Consider the following 14833-nt stretch of genomic DNA (forward strand, 5'->3'; position numbering starts at 1 on the left):
AAATCAGCGCCTACAGGACATGCCAGGACGTCATCATTCTGGGTCATCATGTGACACCCCTGGGTGGGGAGATTCTAAGAAATGTTAATTTTCTTCTTTATAGTAACCCCATTTTTATCTTTCCATGATGTATGAATTAGTTTATAATTTAAAAATAGATACTGTCACGTATCTAAATACACAATTTTGTGTGTACTCTTTGTAACTTGTTTTCAATTTGGGGATTGTGAAGGTTTTTTTCCATCCTTCTCTGGGGAACAAAAAGCTCTTTGTATTTCATAAACGTTGCCACGCCAGGACAAAAGATCACCGGTACGACACCATGTTTAACACAAACCAATGCCCAGAGACGTCCCGTCTTACCTCTGGGTGAACTCTGTCGTCGCCATCCTGAGCCCTGCCATCTGTAAAAGACAACAGTGTCATCCAAATGCTTGTCACGCATCACGGCATGTAAAACGATAACCGCGTGGAATCCTTCTTCACAGAGAATGACGCGTCATGACGTGGGCCTAATTTCCACCACAAATAAACCTCCTGCTTATAGCATGAGACAGAATCTCGTGAACTTCACGGAAGAGGAGGGGCTTCAAGCCACACGGTGGCCAAGCGGCAGTCCTAAGCCGCCAGCCAGCCCCGTGGCCTGCGCTTGGCCTAAGCCGCCATCGGCAGGAGAAGCCCCTGCACCTAGCGGCAGGCAGCAGGCACAAGAAGCAAAGTGAGGCCACAGTTCAGGTGGCTTCAGATCCCACTGACAGGTTATTTTACTGTGGCTGATGTTTCCCTACGTACATCAGCACCCGTGGTGCCCAGCTTTGTGTCACTCATGCACGTTCCTCCAGCGTGAACAGCCGCTGCTGGGGACACGACCACACCCGGCACCTTCCACTTCCCGCCTCGCCCAGGCGCCCGCTAACCGTCCGCCGACTGCCCACCACAGCAGAGTCCCACTGCCGCCCCTGCAGCCTCCAGCAAGACTCGGTGCCAACCCACAGCAGGGAGGGCACACCTGAGCCTGCCGTGCGCGGGGCCGAGCTGCAGGCTTCCCCGTGGCCCAGGGACTCGGAGCGCGTCAGCTGCAGAGAAGGTGACGGCTGGGAAGACGTGGCTCAGGGTTCCCGCCGCGTGGGTTGTGGGGGGCTCTCTGCCTCCCCCACCCCAGCAGGCTCAGAGGCTGGGGTGCGCCTGACACAGACGTTTGAAGGAGCCCCTCCCACTTTGTTATTCAAATGTTTGACGATATTCATTCGCACAATCCAAACAAAAATGCTTTCGGTCACTGCTATTTTTTTCTGGCTCTGAACCCGGCACGGAAAAGGAATTAAACCTCCTCACGGAGAGCAGTTGCCCGTCAGCGTCACTGCTGGGCTCGGCCGGGTCCGTCAGGAAAGCTTCCGGACGCAGAAGTTCAGAGGGAAAAAAATCATTAATGCAAACCCCGTCTCCGGCAGAAAGAACTCGCCGGCCCGTGACCCCGGGGTCTCCCCGCCGCTCTGCAGCCGCCGCCTCCCCCGGGCCCACCCCAGGCGAACAGGACCCACGGAGCCGGAGGTCACCTCGCGAGCTGTCTCCGCGGAGGGCAGGCTCCGGGCGCGGCTGCTCTCCGGGCGTCCCGACCTGCTGGACCCGCACCGCGCCCCACGCCAGGCGTCCCGCCGCCCGTCTCGTCCGGCTCCAGGGGCCTCAGGCTCGCGGCGTCCGCCTGCTGCCTCCTCAGGTCCCGCAGGAGGCTCCGCACCAGGGTCCCCAGGGGCACACGTGCGTGCCGCCGGCCGGCGTCTCCAGGGAAGACCGGGCAGCCCCGCGGGGGCGCAGCAGGGAGCGGGCGTGGCGCATTCGGTGCAGGCACCTGGGCCTCGGTCCCGCCCGGCCCCCTGGCCGGCACCGCGGTCCCTGCGCCGGGAGCGGGAAGCCTTCGAGGACAAACTCATCGACCCGGCGAGGAGGACGGAGGTTCAACCCGTGGAAACGGCTGGAACGACGCAGCCAGGAGAGAGAGAGGCCGGCAAGGCCGTCAGGGCCGCTAGGTGCTGAAGGGACGCGCGGCTGCTCGCTCTCGCGTGGGTCACACAGGCCGCGGGCGCACCATGCCCGGCTCCTCAGAACACAGCGCGGCGGCGTCTCCGCTCCCACGCGGTTTTCATGTGGCAGAGCAGGGCCTCAGGGACCCTCCGGTCCCACCAAGGCCAGGCCGTCCTGAGCACAGCGAGGGCAGCGGCGCCCGCGAGCTGCATCCGGGCTTTATTTGCACGTGAACGTGAGACGCGGGCGCGCAGGAAATGACGTCAGGCGCCGGTTCCCTCGCACGGCCAGACCACCGCGTCTCTGCCGAGCTGCAGAGACGGCGAGAGCGCGGGGATGTCGTCCTCTGGGGGCCACGCACCCTCTGCTCCTGGGGCCCAGGAGCACAGGCCTCTCAGCGCCCACGAGGCAGCGCAGACAGGCGCCGAGGGCGTCAGACAACCCCCCGTGACGGCAGGACCGTTGGCAACACGGCAAAAATGTGCACGTGAGCAGACACTATTTCTCTATAAGGTGCTTAAAATACAAGTTGTGTTTGGAAATGGTGGGGCGTCCATCACCCCCTCTCCAGGAGACGGTCCCCCCCCCATTCCCCACCCCCTCCTCCAGCCCCTTCTCCAACAACATGGGCGGGGCCACCAGGCGGTGTCTGGGGGGGGGGAGGGCGCCGCCGGCTCCATCCGTCCGCCTCTCCCTGCCCATTTGTCTGCCCCGTGCCTGTCTGCGCATTTGACAGTTTAGCTGGATTCCTGTCCTAGTCAGACGAAATGCAGAAATGCCGTCCCACGGGGTCTGCCCCTCGCGCCTGGTCTGACACCCCAGGGGTCGCGCTCAGGGAGCGTCAGGAAGGTGTGTGAGGCACACCTGGGGGCTGGGCACCCTGCAGGGACCCCAGACAGTGGTGAAGCGGAGGTGGCAGAGCCGCACCCTTGGCCCACACGAGACATCCACCTTCCACAGATTGGGGACATCACCCACGTGTTTCCGCTTCCAACCACAGCGACATCACGGCCGCAGCTGTGCCCTCCCGGGACATGCAGCTGTGGAGCTGGCACTGACCCACACAAGGAGCAGCCAGAGACCACGGAGCAGGGCGGGGGGAGCTGCCTACACTGTCCTCGCTGATGTCCAGGCAGTTCCTGGACCCCGTGAGGAGGGACACGGCCCCCGCTGAGGAGCCAGGGCCGAGGTGGGCTGTGAGGTGCCGGGATCAGGGGTGGGTGCTCTGCGGGGGGGCTGTGTGGGGTGCCCCAGAAACGACGCACAGGGCCACGACAGGTGCTTGGCCAAGTGACGGTGCCTCGTGCAGGCGAAGGCTCAAGGCCCAGCAGGGAGTTGTACAGCCGGGCTGGGCCGAGCAGCACCGGACACCAAACTCAGCAGGGAGCCCAGAAGACCCACCACTCCAGAGACACAGCGAGACCACTGGCAGCCCCAGAAAAGGTCGGTGCCTGTTGGTCGGCACGGAGTGTTGTCAGACATTCCCCGGAAGGTTCTCCTGTCCCTTGGGAGCTGGAAAGGCAGTTGTGACATTTTGACAGATGGAGAAGGAAGAACAGTTCTGTGGCTTCTCAACAAGGCAGGGAAATGTCTTGAATTTCAGATTTCTAGTGAAAATAAATCAGGTTTCATCATACTGATCAACACAAACTTCCAGGAAACATACTTTTATAGACTTCAAGATTTATGAAAATGGGGTGTGTGTGTGCGCATGTGTGTGTGCACATACATGCTGGGGACTCCACTCAGGTGGCTACAGTGCTGCCGGGTGAATGCCGGCAGGCCCGGAGATGTCAGAAGAAGGCGACTTTGGAAAACACCTCACTTGAGTTCACGGGAAGGAGGCAGAGCCCTGGGCCCCCAAAGGACAGACCTGCAGCTCTCTAGAAGCTTCTTGCGCTATTTCAAGGAAGCGAGGTGTGGGGTCTGTTTCCACAGTGTGGATGTCACTGTGACATGCTGGTCACATGTGACACGGGCCATGCTGATGCTCCCTGATCTGTACACAGTGCGGCTCTCTGGCCTCCTCAGACAGCACATGGGCCAGGCAACGGCTCTGAAATCGCACGGTGGCCCGTTTCCGCGCCCACCACAGAGCACACGGGTGTGACGAGGCTGTCTGCCCATGCGGCTATTGTTGGCACCTGCTTGTGCCTGCAAACCTATGTGTTACTCTTGCCTGTTGCACTGTGTAAGTGGCCCACAAAATGTTCTGTCCTGTTTCTATGTCTAGCAAATAAATCTCCTTCTAAAAATGTAAATAAATAAACCAATTTTAAAGAATTTTTAAATTATGTTATGCAGAATTATATTGTCAGGGCTTTTCTCTTTCAGGATTTCGACATTCAGGATCGCAGCGTTCCTCATTGTGACTCAGTGCTGCCAAGAGATCTGTGCTTCCCAACGTGCGTCCCAGCAAGTTATCCCGTAGGTGCGGACAGACTCACTCTGAAGTTTGCAGGTGGAGGCAGAAGACCCAGGACGGCCGACACTGTAATACAACAATGATTGCGACAGTGGGGTGTTGGTCAAAGAACAAACGGATCAATGGAACAGAAGAGAGACACAGATACAGACCCACACACACGGCCAGCGGGTCTTGCACAGAAGGGAAGACAATGCAATGGAGAAAAGATGGTCTTTCCAACAAATGGTGCTAAACAGCTGGACGTTCTCATGTAAAAAAAATGGATCTAGACACAGGCCTTACACCCTTCACAAAAATTAACTCAAAGTGGATCACAGACCTAATTATAAAATGAAAACCTATTAAAACTCCTTGAAGATAACATAGGAAAAAATCCAGATGGCCTTGGATTTGGTGAAGATTTTTTAAATATGACACCAAAGGTATGATCCATGAATAAATAATTGCGAAGTTGGACTTTATTAAAATGAAAACCTTCCGCTCTAGAAAAGACACTGTCAAGAGAATGGAAAGACAAGCCACAGATGGGGAGAAAATATTTACGAAAGACGTATCTGAAAAGGATTATTATCCAAAATACACAAGAACTCTTAAAATACCAACAAGAAAACAAACAGCCTGAATAAAACATGGCTCAAGACCATGGCACCCCTCGCCAAAGAAGATAAACGGTGAAAAATAAGCCCATGGAAGGATGCGCCGTGTCATCTGTCATCGAGGACATGCAAACCAAGACAGCGACGAGACACCGCGCACCTGTCAGGCGCCATGTGGATGCACAGCCACAGGGCTCACTCTGCTGCTGGGGATGGGAAATCACAGCCACCTCAGGAGACGATTCGGCAGTTTCCTCACAAAACCAAACACACTATGCATCCAACAATTATGCTTTTTCATATTTACCAAAAGAAGTTGAAAACTTATGTCCACACGAAAACCTGCACAAAGACATTTATAGCAGATTTATTCATAATCGCCAAAACGTGGAAGCCAGCGAGATGGTCCACGGTGGTGGGAAGATAAACTAACGGCAGCACGTCGTGTGTGGGATGCTGTGGGTAACGCTGTAGCACTAACAACGCAGGATTCTCGCGCTAAACACAAAGGCGCTGTCAGCCACGGAGAGTCGGCAAGGAACCTGAGACACACGTTTCTAGTAAAGGCAGCCGCTCTGGAAAGCGACCGTGTGGTCCCCACGATTTGACATTCAGCAGGAGGCAGAACGACAGAGACGGTGCCAGGGCAGTGGCCGCCAGGTCTGGGTGAGAAGCTCAGGCAGGTAACTGGATGAGCTCTGATTCCTCCCCCAGCACTGCGCGTCCACTGCGGAGACCCGACCTCACGCGGTCTTTTGATTCCGCCTTGCTTGAAAGCTTTTCAGAAAGAGACAAGCTGTAAATAACGAATGAAGGAACAGGATCTCTTTCTAAGTGTTTGCCAAACAGACTTTTGGCACTTGCATTAAGTCGGCAGCCCGTTTATCTGCCCCTCGCCTGGCGGCCGGTGTGTGGGCTTTGCTCTGCTGCTGCCTGAGACTGAACCTGGGGGCCACGTGCCGGACCCGCCCCTGCGGGAGGGCAGCCTCACCCTCTGGCCACTCAGAAGTTTTTTTTCCCGCTGGCTTTGTCCTCCCTCCCTGCGCGGGCGCAGCTGCTCCCTGGGTGTTAAGAATGTTCAGCCATGTAGAAGAATTTATGAAAACACAAGCCCCAGAAGTTTGGCAAAAAATCGAAGAGAAGCCACGGTGCACAGACCGTCTGCACCTGTCCTGACCATCCTGCTGCTCCACTGGGTGAAACTGGGTTTCATGGAGAGGCTGTCAGCGCCCTGCACCCCCATACAGGCTTCTGTCCTCGCGGCCAGAATCTCTCCGAACTTCCACGGAGGGTCCTGGGCGGCTTTAGCAGATAGAGCAAATTCTCCACGGCCTGGCTGGGCTGCTCATGGTCCAACATCAGCGAAGCCCCACGGTGCACTAGCTGGACCGTGTCTGGGAAGCCTGGACTGCAGCTCCGGAGGAAGACGCTAGTTTCTTTCCTTTTCCTTTGTCATTAAACATGGTAGGGAGAGAAACCCTTTTCCCTCCTAGCTCAGCTGGCCCCTGCCACCCGGGCGGGGGAGTCTCAGACTCTCCGGCACTGGGAGGCTGCACTGTAGGCTGCAGACCTGGCCTGGCCCACCCGCTGGCCCCGTGAGGGCTCAGCTCCGCACAACATGCATCTGGAGCGGAAGGACCATTTTAAGCATCAGAGCCCAGGCCAATTAGCCAGAGTAACAAAGTGAATTGTATTTAAACCAGCGTCTCAGATAGTGGTTCCTGCAGAGCTCCCGCTTTCTGGCAAGTCCCCTAAATCTCGTTCCGCCTCCCAGGCTCACCAAGAAGGCGAGGTGCCCACTGTGCCACTGCAGCTGGTGTGAAAAGCAACTGGGACCCTGACACAGAGCATCCGTTCACGCCCCAGGACCCAAGTCTGTGAGGGCAGCACCCCCACCGCACAACCACACCAACGTGCAACTGCAAACTGCTCTGGGTAGGGGTGGGGCAGAGCACGTCTCGCGGGGGTTGGGGTTTCCCTGAGCCATCTGTGAGTGACGAAGCTGCTGTCGGCCAGGCCAGCTGCACGGCCCAGGGCTGCCCGCGCTGCAAGGAGACGCGGCCAGACTCCATGCACCTCCCGTGGGAGGACAGAGCCCCTCTGAAGCCTCTTGCCAAACACTGACCACAGGTGACCACAGCTCCGGATCAGCTCCTCTTCACAGGAAAAACAGCGGAGAACCAGTGAAACATCTCTGGGTGCAATCAGCAAGACACAGAATGTAACAACTCCATGAGACAAACAGTCTCAGTTTGGAAAAATATTGCAAGAAAAAAAAAAGAGGGAGGAGAAACTCCCTGTAGACCGAGAGGTAGTACAGATCTATCCACCTTCTGTGGACCTTGTACAGACCCAGCTCCAACAGGACCAGCTATGCAAAAACGCACGAAAACTGGAAATTTGAGCACTGAATGGGTACTTGGTGAAATTAAGACAACCTCATGAATCTCTGGGTGTAACAAACCTACTGCTGTCAGGTTTATGGAAGAGCCGTCGTTCAGCCACACAGTTCTGCAACACGGACAACGAAACCACTCGGGCGTCGGGTACACAGAGGGGCAGGACAGTGGGAGTCGCTATCTGCTGGCGTTGGGGGAGGCACACGTGGGCTCCTGCACAATTCTCCACACGCCGTGCCTTGTGTCTGACACTTCGCACGTGCCTTCCAAGGCCTGCGCACAGTTAGGAGGATGGTCTACGTAGGAAGGTAACCAACAGCACAAGGTGGCACAGGAAAAATGCCAAGCAAATTCTGTAACTAACGGTTCCCAGGGAGTGGAGAGAGCGTTGTCAAGGAGCATATTCCAGAAGAGCCGCGCCCCAGGCAGTGTGAGGAAGGACAGGAGGGTGCAAGGAGCTGGGGGAGCTGATTCGCAGAGTGGAGCTCCCTGTGCTCTGCCCGCGAGCACACCTGGCTCTCCAGGTAGCCTTGGTCCCTCTGAGGGGGCAGTGGGAGTCACCTCTTCCTGCTCCCAATAACTAGCAGGGATGCCGTCGCTGAACGGGGATTTTTAAGTTGTGGGGGACAGGAGGGGAGACAGGCAGGGCTGGGGAAGAAGAGGACGTCGCCTGCAGGAGCCCGGAGGCAGAGGTGAGGGGCAGAGGGTGGCCGGCCCAGGGCGGGCGAGACGCTGCTGGTGACCCCACATGCATCTCTGTGGCCGAGGCTGAGTGCCTAGGGCCGGGGGTGACCGGGAAGCGTGGGCCAGGCTCCCGGGGAAGACCTCTGCGCAGAGCCCAGTGATTAACATGCGTGGGAAGGAGCAGGGATGAGCGTCGGCTCCTGGTGGGGGGGGGGGTGAAACACAGGAGGAAAGCCCCGCCCCAGGCCGCCGCCTGCCCAGGCCCGCGCACCCTGATGGGTGTTTACAGGACGGTTCTCAGTGCAGGGCCCAGTCTGTTTTCTCACAGGCCCCCTGTACCCCAAAACAGGACCAAGGCGAAAGCGTCAGCACCAACCACACTTCCTTCCCTCCAAGTGTCACCCTATGTGCCTCCCGTTTGAGAATCCCACACGGACAGAGCGAGTGGACACCTGGCTGGAAAGCAGGGCCTCAACGCTTCCCGCTACGCCGCGCCGTGCAGAGGCTGGTGCTAACGGGAGGCTCAGGCAACGTTTGTAAAAACCGCTGTCTGCTGGATTTAGCACTTGGGTCTCGCGAAGGAGCCATGTTTTGTCAGAATCCCACTTCGGGACGGCCTGGGAAGGGCTTGCAGCAGGTAACAGATTGGCGTCTTCCGCACACTGTGGGGCAGGAACCGTGAACTCCCTCCTCCCGCGCTGACCCAACCTTGTCCTAACTCACATGAAAACCTGAGAGCCGTGGAACCCACACCCCAGTCACCTCCAGTCGCCACACGCCCACCACGCCGTGAGTGGCATCCACGCCAGATGGGCACGTGATGCGAGGCGGCCACGTGTCTGGCCCACAGGGGTGGTGAGGCGTGGTGAAGGATGTGGACAGCTGCTCTAAAAATGCTCACAGTCTATTTTCCCGAATGCCACATGGGCAGCACAGGCCATGGGCCAGACTCAGCCTGCAAGCCTTGTCCCCACTGAAAATTGTACGGTCTGGGGACGGGATGGACAAGCCATGAGGACTGAACATGGGCAGCGCCTCACACGCTCAGGAGCCTGGCCCTGCCCTGCCCCCCAGCCGCCTCCTCTTCCACCCACACGGAGGGTGAGCCAGGCAGGGGTCTTCGTCACGCTCTGCCTCGCTCCTGCCACAAATCCTAAAGGGAAGCACGTCATGAAGACCCCCATAGCTGGAGCCATAAGAGGACCACTGCGGGCGGCAAGGTGCTGAGGGGACTGACTCACCTTCCTCCGTGCCAGGGGTGACTTTGGGGTCTCCTGGAGGTGAAGGCCACTTCTGGGGGGTGGCCGGTGCCAAGAGGGGCCTGGGCAGTCTTGGGGGCACATGCAGAAGGTACTGCGGCCCCAGGTCACCCTCCCTGGGGGGCACGGGGGGCCTCCGAGCTGCATAGGCACTGAGGGCTGCCATCAGGTGATGTCCGTCCACACTGCCGTCCACCTGGGGGCTGAGTTGGTCAGGCTGGGGCCGGTTGAGGGTCTGCAGCGGGAGGGCCTCGGGGAGCTGGGCCCGGGGCCCAGCAGGGTAGGTCAGCGCAGGTGTGTGGGCCGCGTAGGTCAGGATGCTCTCGGGGAAGGTGTCAGCAGCCTGGAGGGGCAGAGAACAAACAGGGCAGCAGTTCTATCTCTGTGGTCAACCACGACACACCATAACAGCCACAGCTCGGGCCCCCCGGAAGTATAACCAAAGTGGGGCTCTTGTTTCTGCTCTACTGACCAGCCAAGTGCTGTGTGTCCTAGCTGTTCTGGCGTTGATTTTGTTTTTAAATAACAGCCTTACTGAGGTAACACTCACATGCCATGAAATTCACCCACTTAAGTGGTTTTTAGTCTATTAGGAGTTGTGCCAAAATCACCACCGTTCAATTCCAGAACATTTTCATCACTCAGAAAGACGCTTGGTGCACATTCCCACCCCCGCCCCTCACCTGGGACCACTAATTTATGTTCTGTCTCCACGGAGCTGCCTATTTGGGACATTTCATATAAACGGAGTCATACGACACGCGGCCTTTTGTGCCTGGCTTATTTCACTGAGCATAACGTCCTCGTGGCGCACCCACGCTGTGCAGGCGTCCGCATCTCGTTCCTTTGAGGGCTGAATGATACCCCATGGCATGCATGCCCCACATTGTGTTTATTCATTCGTCAGCTGAGAAACACGTGGGTTGTCCCTGCTCTTCGGCTGTCTGGAATAGCGCTGCTGTGAGCACTCAGGCGCGAGTCTCTGGGAGGACGTGTTTTCTGTCCCCCTGGGCAGGTGCCGGGATGCAACATTGCTGGGGCACATGATGCTCCACATTTAACTTGGCGAGGAGCCTCCAAACCGTTTCCGCACAGTCGCTGGACTTTGCAATCCCACCAGTAACGTGCGAGGATGCCGACTTCTCCACATCCCTGCCAATGCTGACTACCCTCATCTTCTTTGCTGTGGTCATCCTAGCGGTTGAGAAGTGGCTTCTCACCGTGGCTTTGATCGCGCTCCCTGGTGGCCAGCGGTGCTGCGCCCCTTTGCGCATTGACCGCTGAGTGTCTTCTATGAAGACGTGCCTGTTCGGGTCCCCTGTTGGCACTGGGGTTTTTCCTAACCCGAAAAGCGTCTCCCTTCAGCAGAGTCTCATCTTCAGCAGCCTCAGAACTCTCCCAGCGTTTCGTCTTTACTGCGTTCCAATTCCTTCACTGATCAGCTCAGACGTTTTTCTCCTGCTATTTTAACCATGATGCTGTGCACCAGGGCCCCTGCTATGGTTCCTGGTTTGATAATTACCTATGACGTCATTTGCTAACTGAAGCCCTGGCGAACATGGTCTTTCCCTGAGCTTTGCCTGTGTCTTCTCCCGACTCATGCAGCGCATGTTGGCAGAAGACGTGACATCCTCGCAATTTGTTTCTGCAGCAAGACAAATGCAGGCACGGGTGTCGCCCTAACCCCTAGGACCGCTGTAACAATGTCAGAAATCTCCACGCTCTACCTCTGACTTGGGCTTCATCAAAATGTCATCGACAAGAACAGTAATTTCCAACTTTGAGACTTTCACAAAGGCCGAGCTACCCTGGAAGCACATCGAGCCGCCTGGACCCTGTGGTCCGAGTCTGCGGACCGTATATTTTTAAAATCTTGCCCGTTCATATTTTACACTTGCTCTTTCTTGGGGCACGTGATCAATGTTGAGTCTGGGGGGTGCCCACCTGGCACCTAGTTAAGGTGCACAGCCTTAGCTGAATTTAAGGCCAGTGGCTCAGTCCCAAGTCTGATCATTTCCAAAAATATCTGGGTCCAAGCTTCAGGGATGGATTTGGGGAACAAGCTGGAAGGTGGGGACAGGTGGGATGGGTTCTGGTTTCACTCTCACGCACGAACTTGGGCAGATCACTTGACCTTTCGAGACTCAATTTTCTTCTGTTAAAGAAAGAAATTGGACATTATCTCTAAGATTTTTCTATTATTATTTCTAAAATGATATGACTTTAGCTATCATCCAAATCATTTAACTTTGTCCAAGGACTAGCTAAAATCAGCTGCTCTCCCATTAGAAAGGAGACAGTGAGACGGGGCGGGAGGGGGGGAAGATGCTGCCACAACAAACAGCGCCTCCAGCGATTCCCCGCAAATTGGGTGTGAACGTCAATCTCAGGCTCAGCCTGCGCTTCCTTTCCGATCGACCGTCTCTGAACACCTGGCCAGGCCGCCGTGCCGGGGGCTGCGATCCCTGTCCCAGTGTCTCATTAAAGTGCCACAAGCATCCCTCCGCTCTGTGCTGCGGCTGCCGCCTCCCCCGGAGCATCCACTCAACGGCCTTTAATTACAGCTGAGTTGCAGGGCTCCAGGTACAGGCACCCGGGCTTAGCACAGGACATCACACCGTCGCAGCAGAGTGTGATCCGCACAGCTGACAAAAATGGATTGTTTATGCTCTGAATCAAATTAAGGTGAGGAGGAAAAAGAATATTTCAGTAGTTGCACAAACAGCAGAGACTGTAGAAATAATAGCAAACATCGGTTTCACGAGTCATGCGGGTGCTCTGTAAATGACTGCAGACACTGCGGTGTCCTCGGGGGAGCTTATGACAGCCTAAAGGTGAGGTGTCCTTCCTGCAACCACAGGGGTCCGGAAGGTGGGAGCACGAGCAGTGAGGTAAATAGGCTCATGGTGACTTCAAGTCTCAAAACAGAGGGTGCCAGGCTCTGGGGCTGCCTGGGTTTGAACCCACCCCCAATGCTACGAGGTTAGTGGTCTTTGCTCTGGTGAGTTATGTAACCTGTAAGTCACCTGTACGTAGCCACGATCACAACAGTGCCTGGTACAGCAGTGTTAACGGCTACTACTTTTATTTATCTTGCTTTCTTATACCTGCATTTTCTTTAAAGAAGTCAGGAAATCCGCAGCTCAGTTGAGGTGGAGCCAGCCAATTGTACTTTTTCTTCTACTTTCAGCTCTGAGTTTAAAATTCTATGACTCATTTTCAAACCCCGTTTTAAAGATGTTTTAAGTCTCAATCAGATATACCTACAATATGGAGTTTCCTAAGATAATGCTGAATAATTTTTAAGACTGTAGCTGCCCAAATCTATAAATTAGCAACCTAAAAGCATGAACACTGACCAATTTCCAACACATGGTATGGACACTTCTGATATGTGAATTCTTCAAACTGTGTGTAGGAGAATCTAGTCTGGGCATCCTTGGTGTGGCCCACTTTGTGTATATGGAGCATTTGAGAACTGCTGCCAAAGTTTGCTGAGATTTAAGGCACATTTCTTAACCCACTGCATTTCCACACAAGAAGCAGTAAAACCAATTCACCTGCACACTAAAGGAAACCAGTGGGGAAGGCAGCTCATCGGGGAGATTGGCCCCATCCTGTCAGCACAGCTCTGTTAACTCTGGACCAATTATCCACCCTCTTAGGGCCTCACTTTCACTACCTGCAAAACTGGAAAAAGAGTTCCCTTTTCTTTAAAAGCAGCTGTGATGATTAGGGAGACTATAGGTAAAATTGCCTCGCTCAGCACGTGGCTCAGAGGAGGTATCTGATAAGTGGCAGTCATGTCGGCAACGTTCCCACCACCATCATCATCCCCACCACCAACAGCATCCCCACCACCATCATCATTCCCACCACCAGCATCACCACCATCGTCATCCCCACCAACAGCATCACCACCACCATCATCCCCACCACCACCATCATCATCCCCACCATCACAGCATCACCACCACCATCATCATCCCCACCACCAACATCACCACCGTCATCCCCACCAACAGCACCACCACCATCATCCCTACCACCATCATCCCCACCACCAGCATCACCACCACCACCATCATCCCCACCAACAACAGCATCACCAACAACACCATCATCATCCCCACCACCAACAGCAGCATCACCCGCGCCATCAGCAGCATGACGCTACTACTGCTATTGTGTGCTGAGCTCTGGACTATGTTCTATGGGGGAAGAGTACCTCGACATGGCCCTGTCCTCAGCTTGCAAACTGAAGTGGAAATTACATCACAGACATTAATAACCGTAATTGAGAGGACACTGTCAGGTTCAGAAAAGCAATATTGGTTTTGGAGGAAAGTGATTGAATTCAGCAGCTTCCTGGAGCCAGCAGACACACCCTACCTCGAGTCTCCAACCTGCCAAACGGTGATGGCCACGGATTTACAGGCGTCAGGGGACAGAGCTCAAAGTCAGGGCCCTCCTCTGACAGGAACGGCTCTCACGGGAGTCCGCGCAGCCCAGTCCCTGGCTGCACAATTCGCGCAGACTGACAGGATGGCCTTGAGGTCCCGGCAGCCCACATGCCAGGAGACACTGAGAGGATGACACTTTCATCTGTGCACTGGCCACTCGTGCTTGTCAGACAGTCTCTTGTGCCGAGGATGCAAACAAATCAGGACACCCACACCGGGGCATCTCTGGCCACACGCCACACGTTTCCTCCAGTCTGTCTCACAGCCGGAGGGCAGTGCTGACAGCGCATTGATCCAGGCATGCTTACTGCCGGCCAAGAACACACACAGTGGCGGCTGTCCACAGGCCTCCTAATGAGACGGTACCACGGCGTCACAGGACACGGCAGGATTTGGGAGCTGGGTGGGGGTCTGGGGGATGCTCCACCTCCAGGTCATTAGCGTAGAGTGAGGCTACTCCCTGAGCCTTTCTGTGCTCAGGCCATGGAGGGTGAGTCTGGAGCCCTGTTTATTTTGTCTGTGTGTCTCCCTGTCTCTCTCTTTCTCTGTCACTGTGTCTGTTTCTCTTCTCTGTCTCTGTGTGTTTGTCTTTGCTTCCCTCACACTCTCTGTCTTAACGCAGTGGACGGTTTTATGTGTAACAGTGCCCAGCCTCCAGGTGGCCGACCCTGAGCGGGCAAGAGCCTGGGGGCCTCGTTCTTACTGACACGCTGCCGCCAGGACCCGCAGAGGAGCCTCACACTGGTGCAGACTGCACTGCCCCTGCAGCCAAGGTGGAGTCTCAGCTGCGAGAGCAGTCCCCAGACAGTTTTTACAGAGGTCGCAGAAGCCATGAGGTAAAATTCTAAACCACAGGACCAAGAAATGCTGTAGGAAGTCGGCAGTAATGAGGTGTGGATGTGAACGTATGGAAATCTGCAACTGATAACACAGTCTGCTCACTTGGAATTATTCTAAAGGGACAAACGACTCCGTGAAGCCG

The 14833-nt window shown here is 55.7% G+C and overlaps 1 protein-coding gene across 1 annotated transcript in view; it reads right to left on the bottom strand.

Annotated features, from left to right (window-relative positions):
- The window catches only part of PTPRN2 (protein tyrosine phosphatase, receptor type, N polypeptide 2), a 500467-nt gene that overhangs the window by 408845 nt on the left and 76789 nt on the right, over nt 1–14833 (bottom strand). The window contains exons 5-7 of the mRNA XM_012658102.1: nt 9371–9731; nt 1633–1893; nt 364–404 (exon numbers count right to left, since the gene is read on the bottom strand). Coding sequence (XP_012513556.1) covers nt 364–404; nt 1633–1893; nt 9371–9731 — 663 coding nt within the window. The remainder of the gene's footprint in view (nt 1–363; nt 405–1632; nt 1894–9370; nt 9732–14833) is intronic.

The sequence above is a fragment of the Propithecus coquereli genome, unplaced genomic scaffold (assembly GCF_000956105.1).
Source record: "Propithecus coquereli isolate 6110/MARCELLA unplaced genomic scaffold, Pcoq_1.0 Scaffold571, whole genome shotgun sequence".
Classification (NCBI taxonomy): domain Eukaryota; kingdom Metazoa; phylum Chordata; class Mammalia; order Primates; family Indriidae; genus Propithecus; species Propithecus coquereli.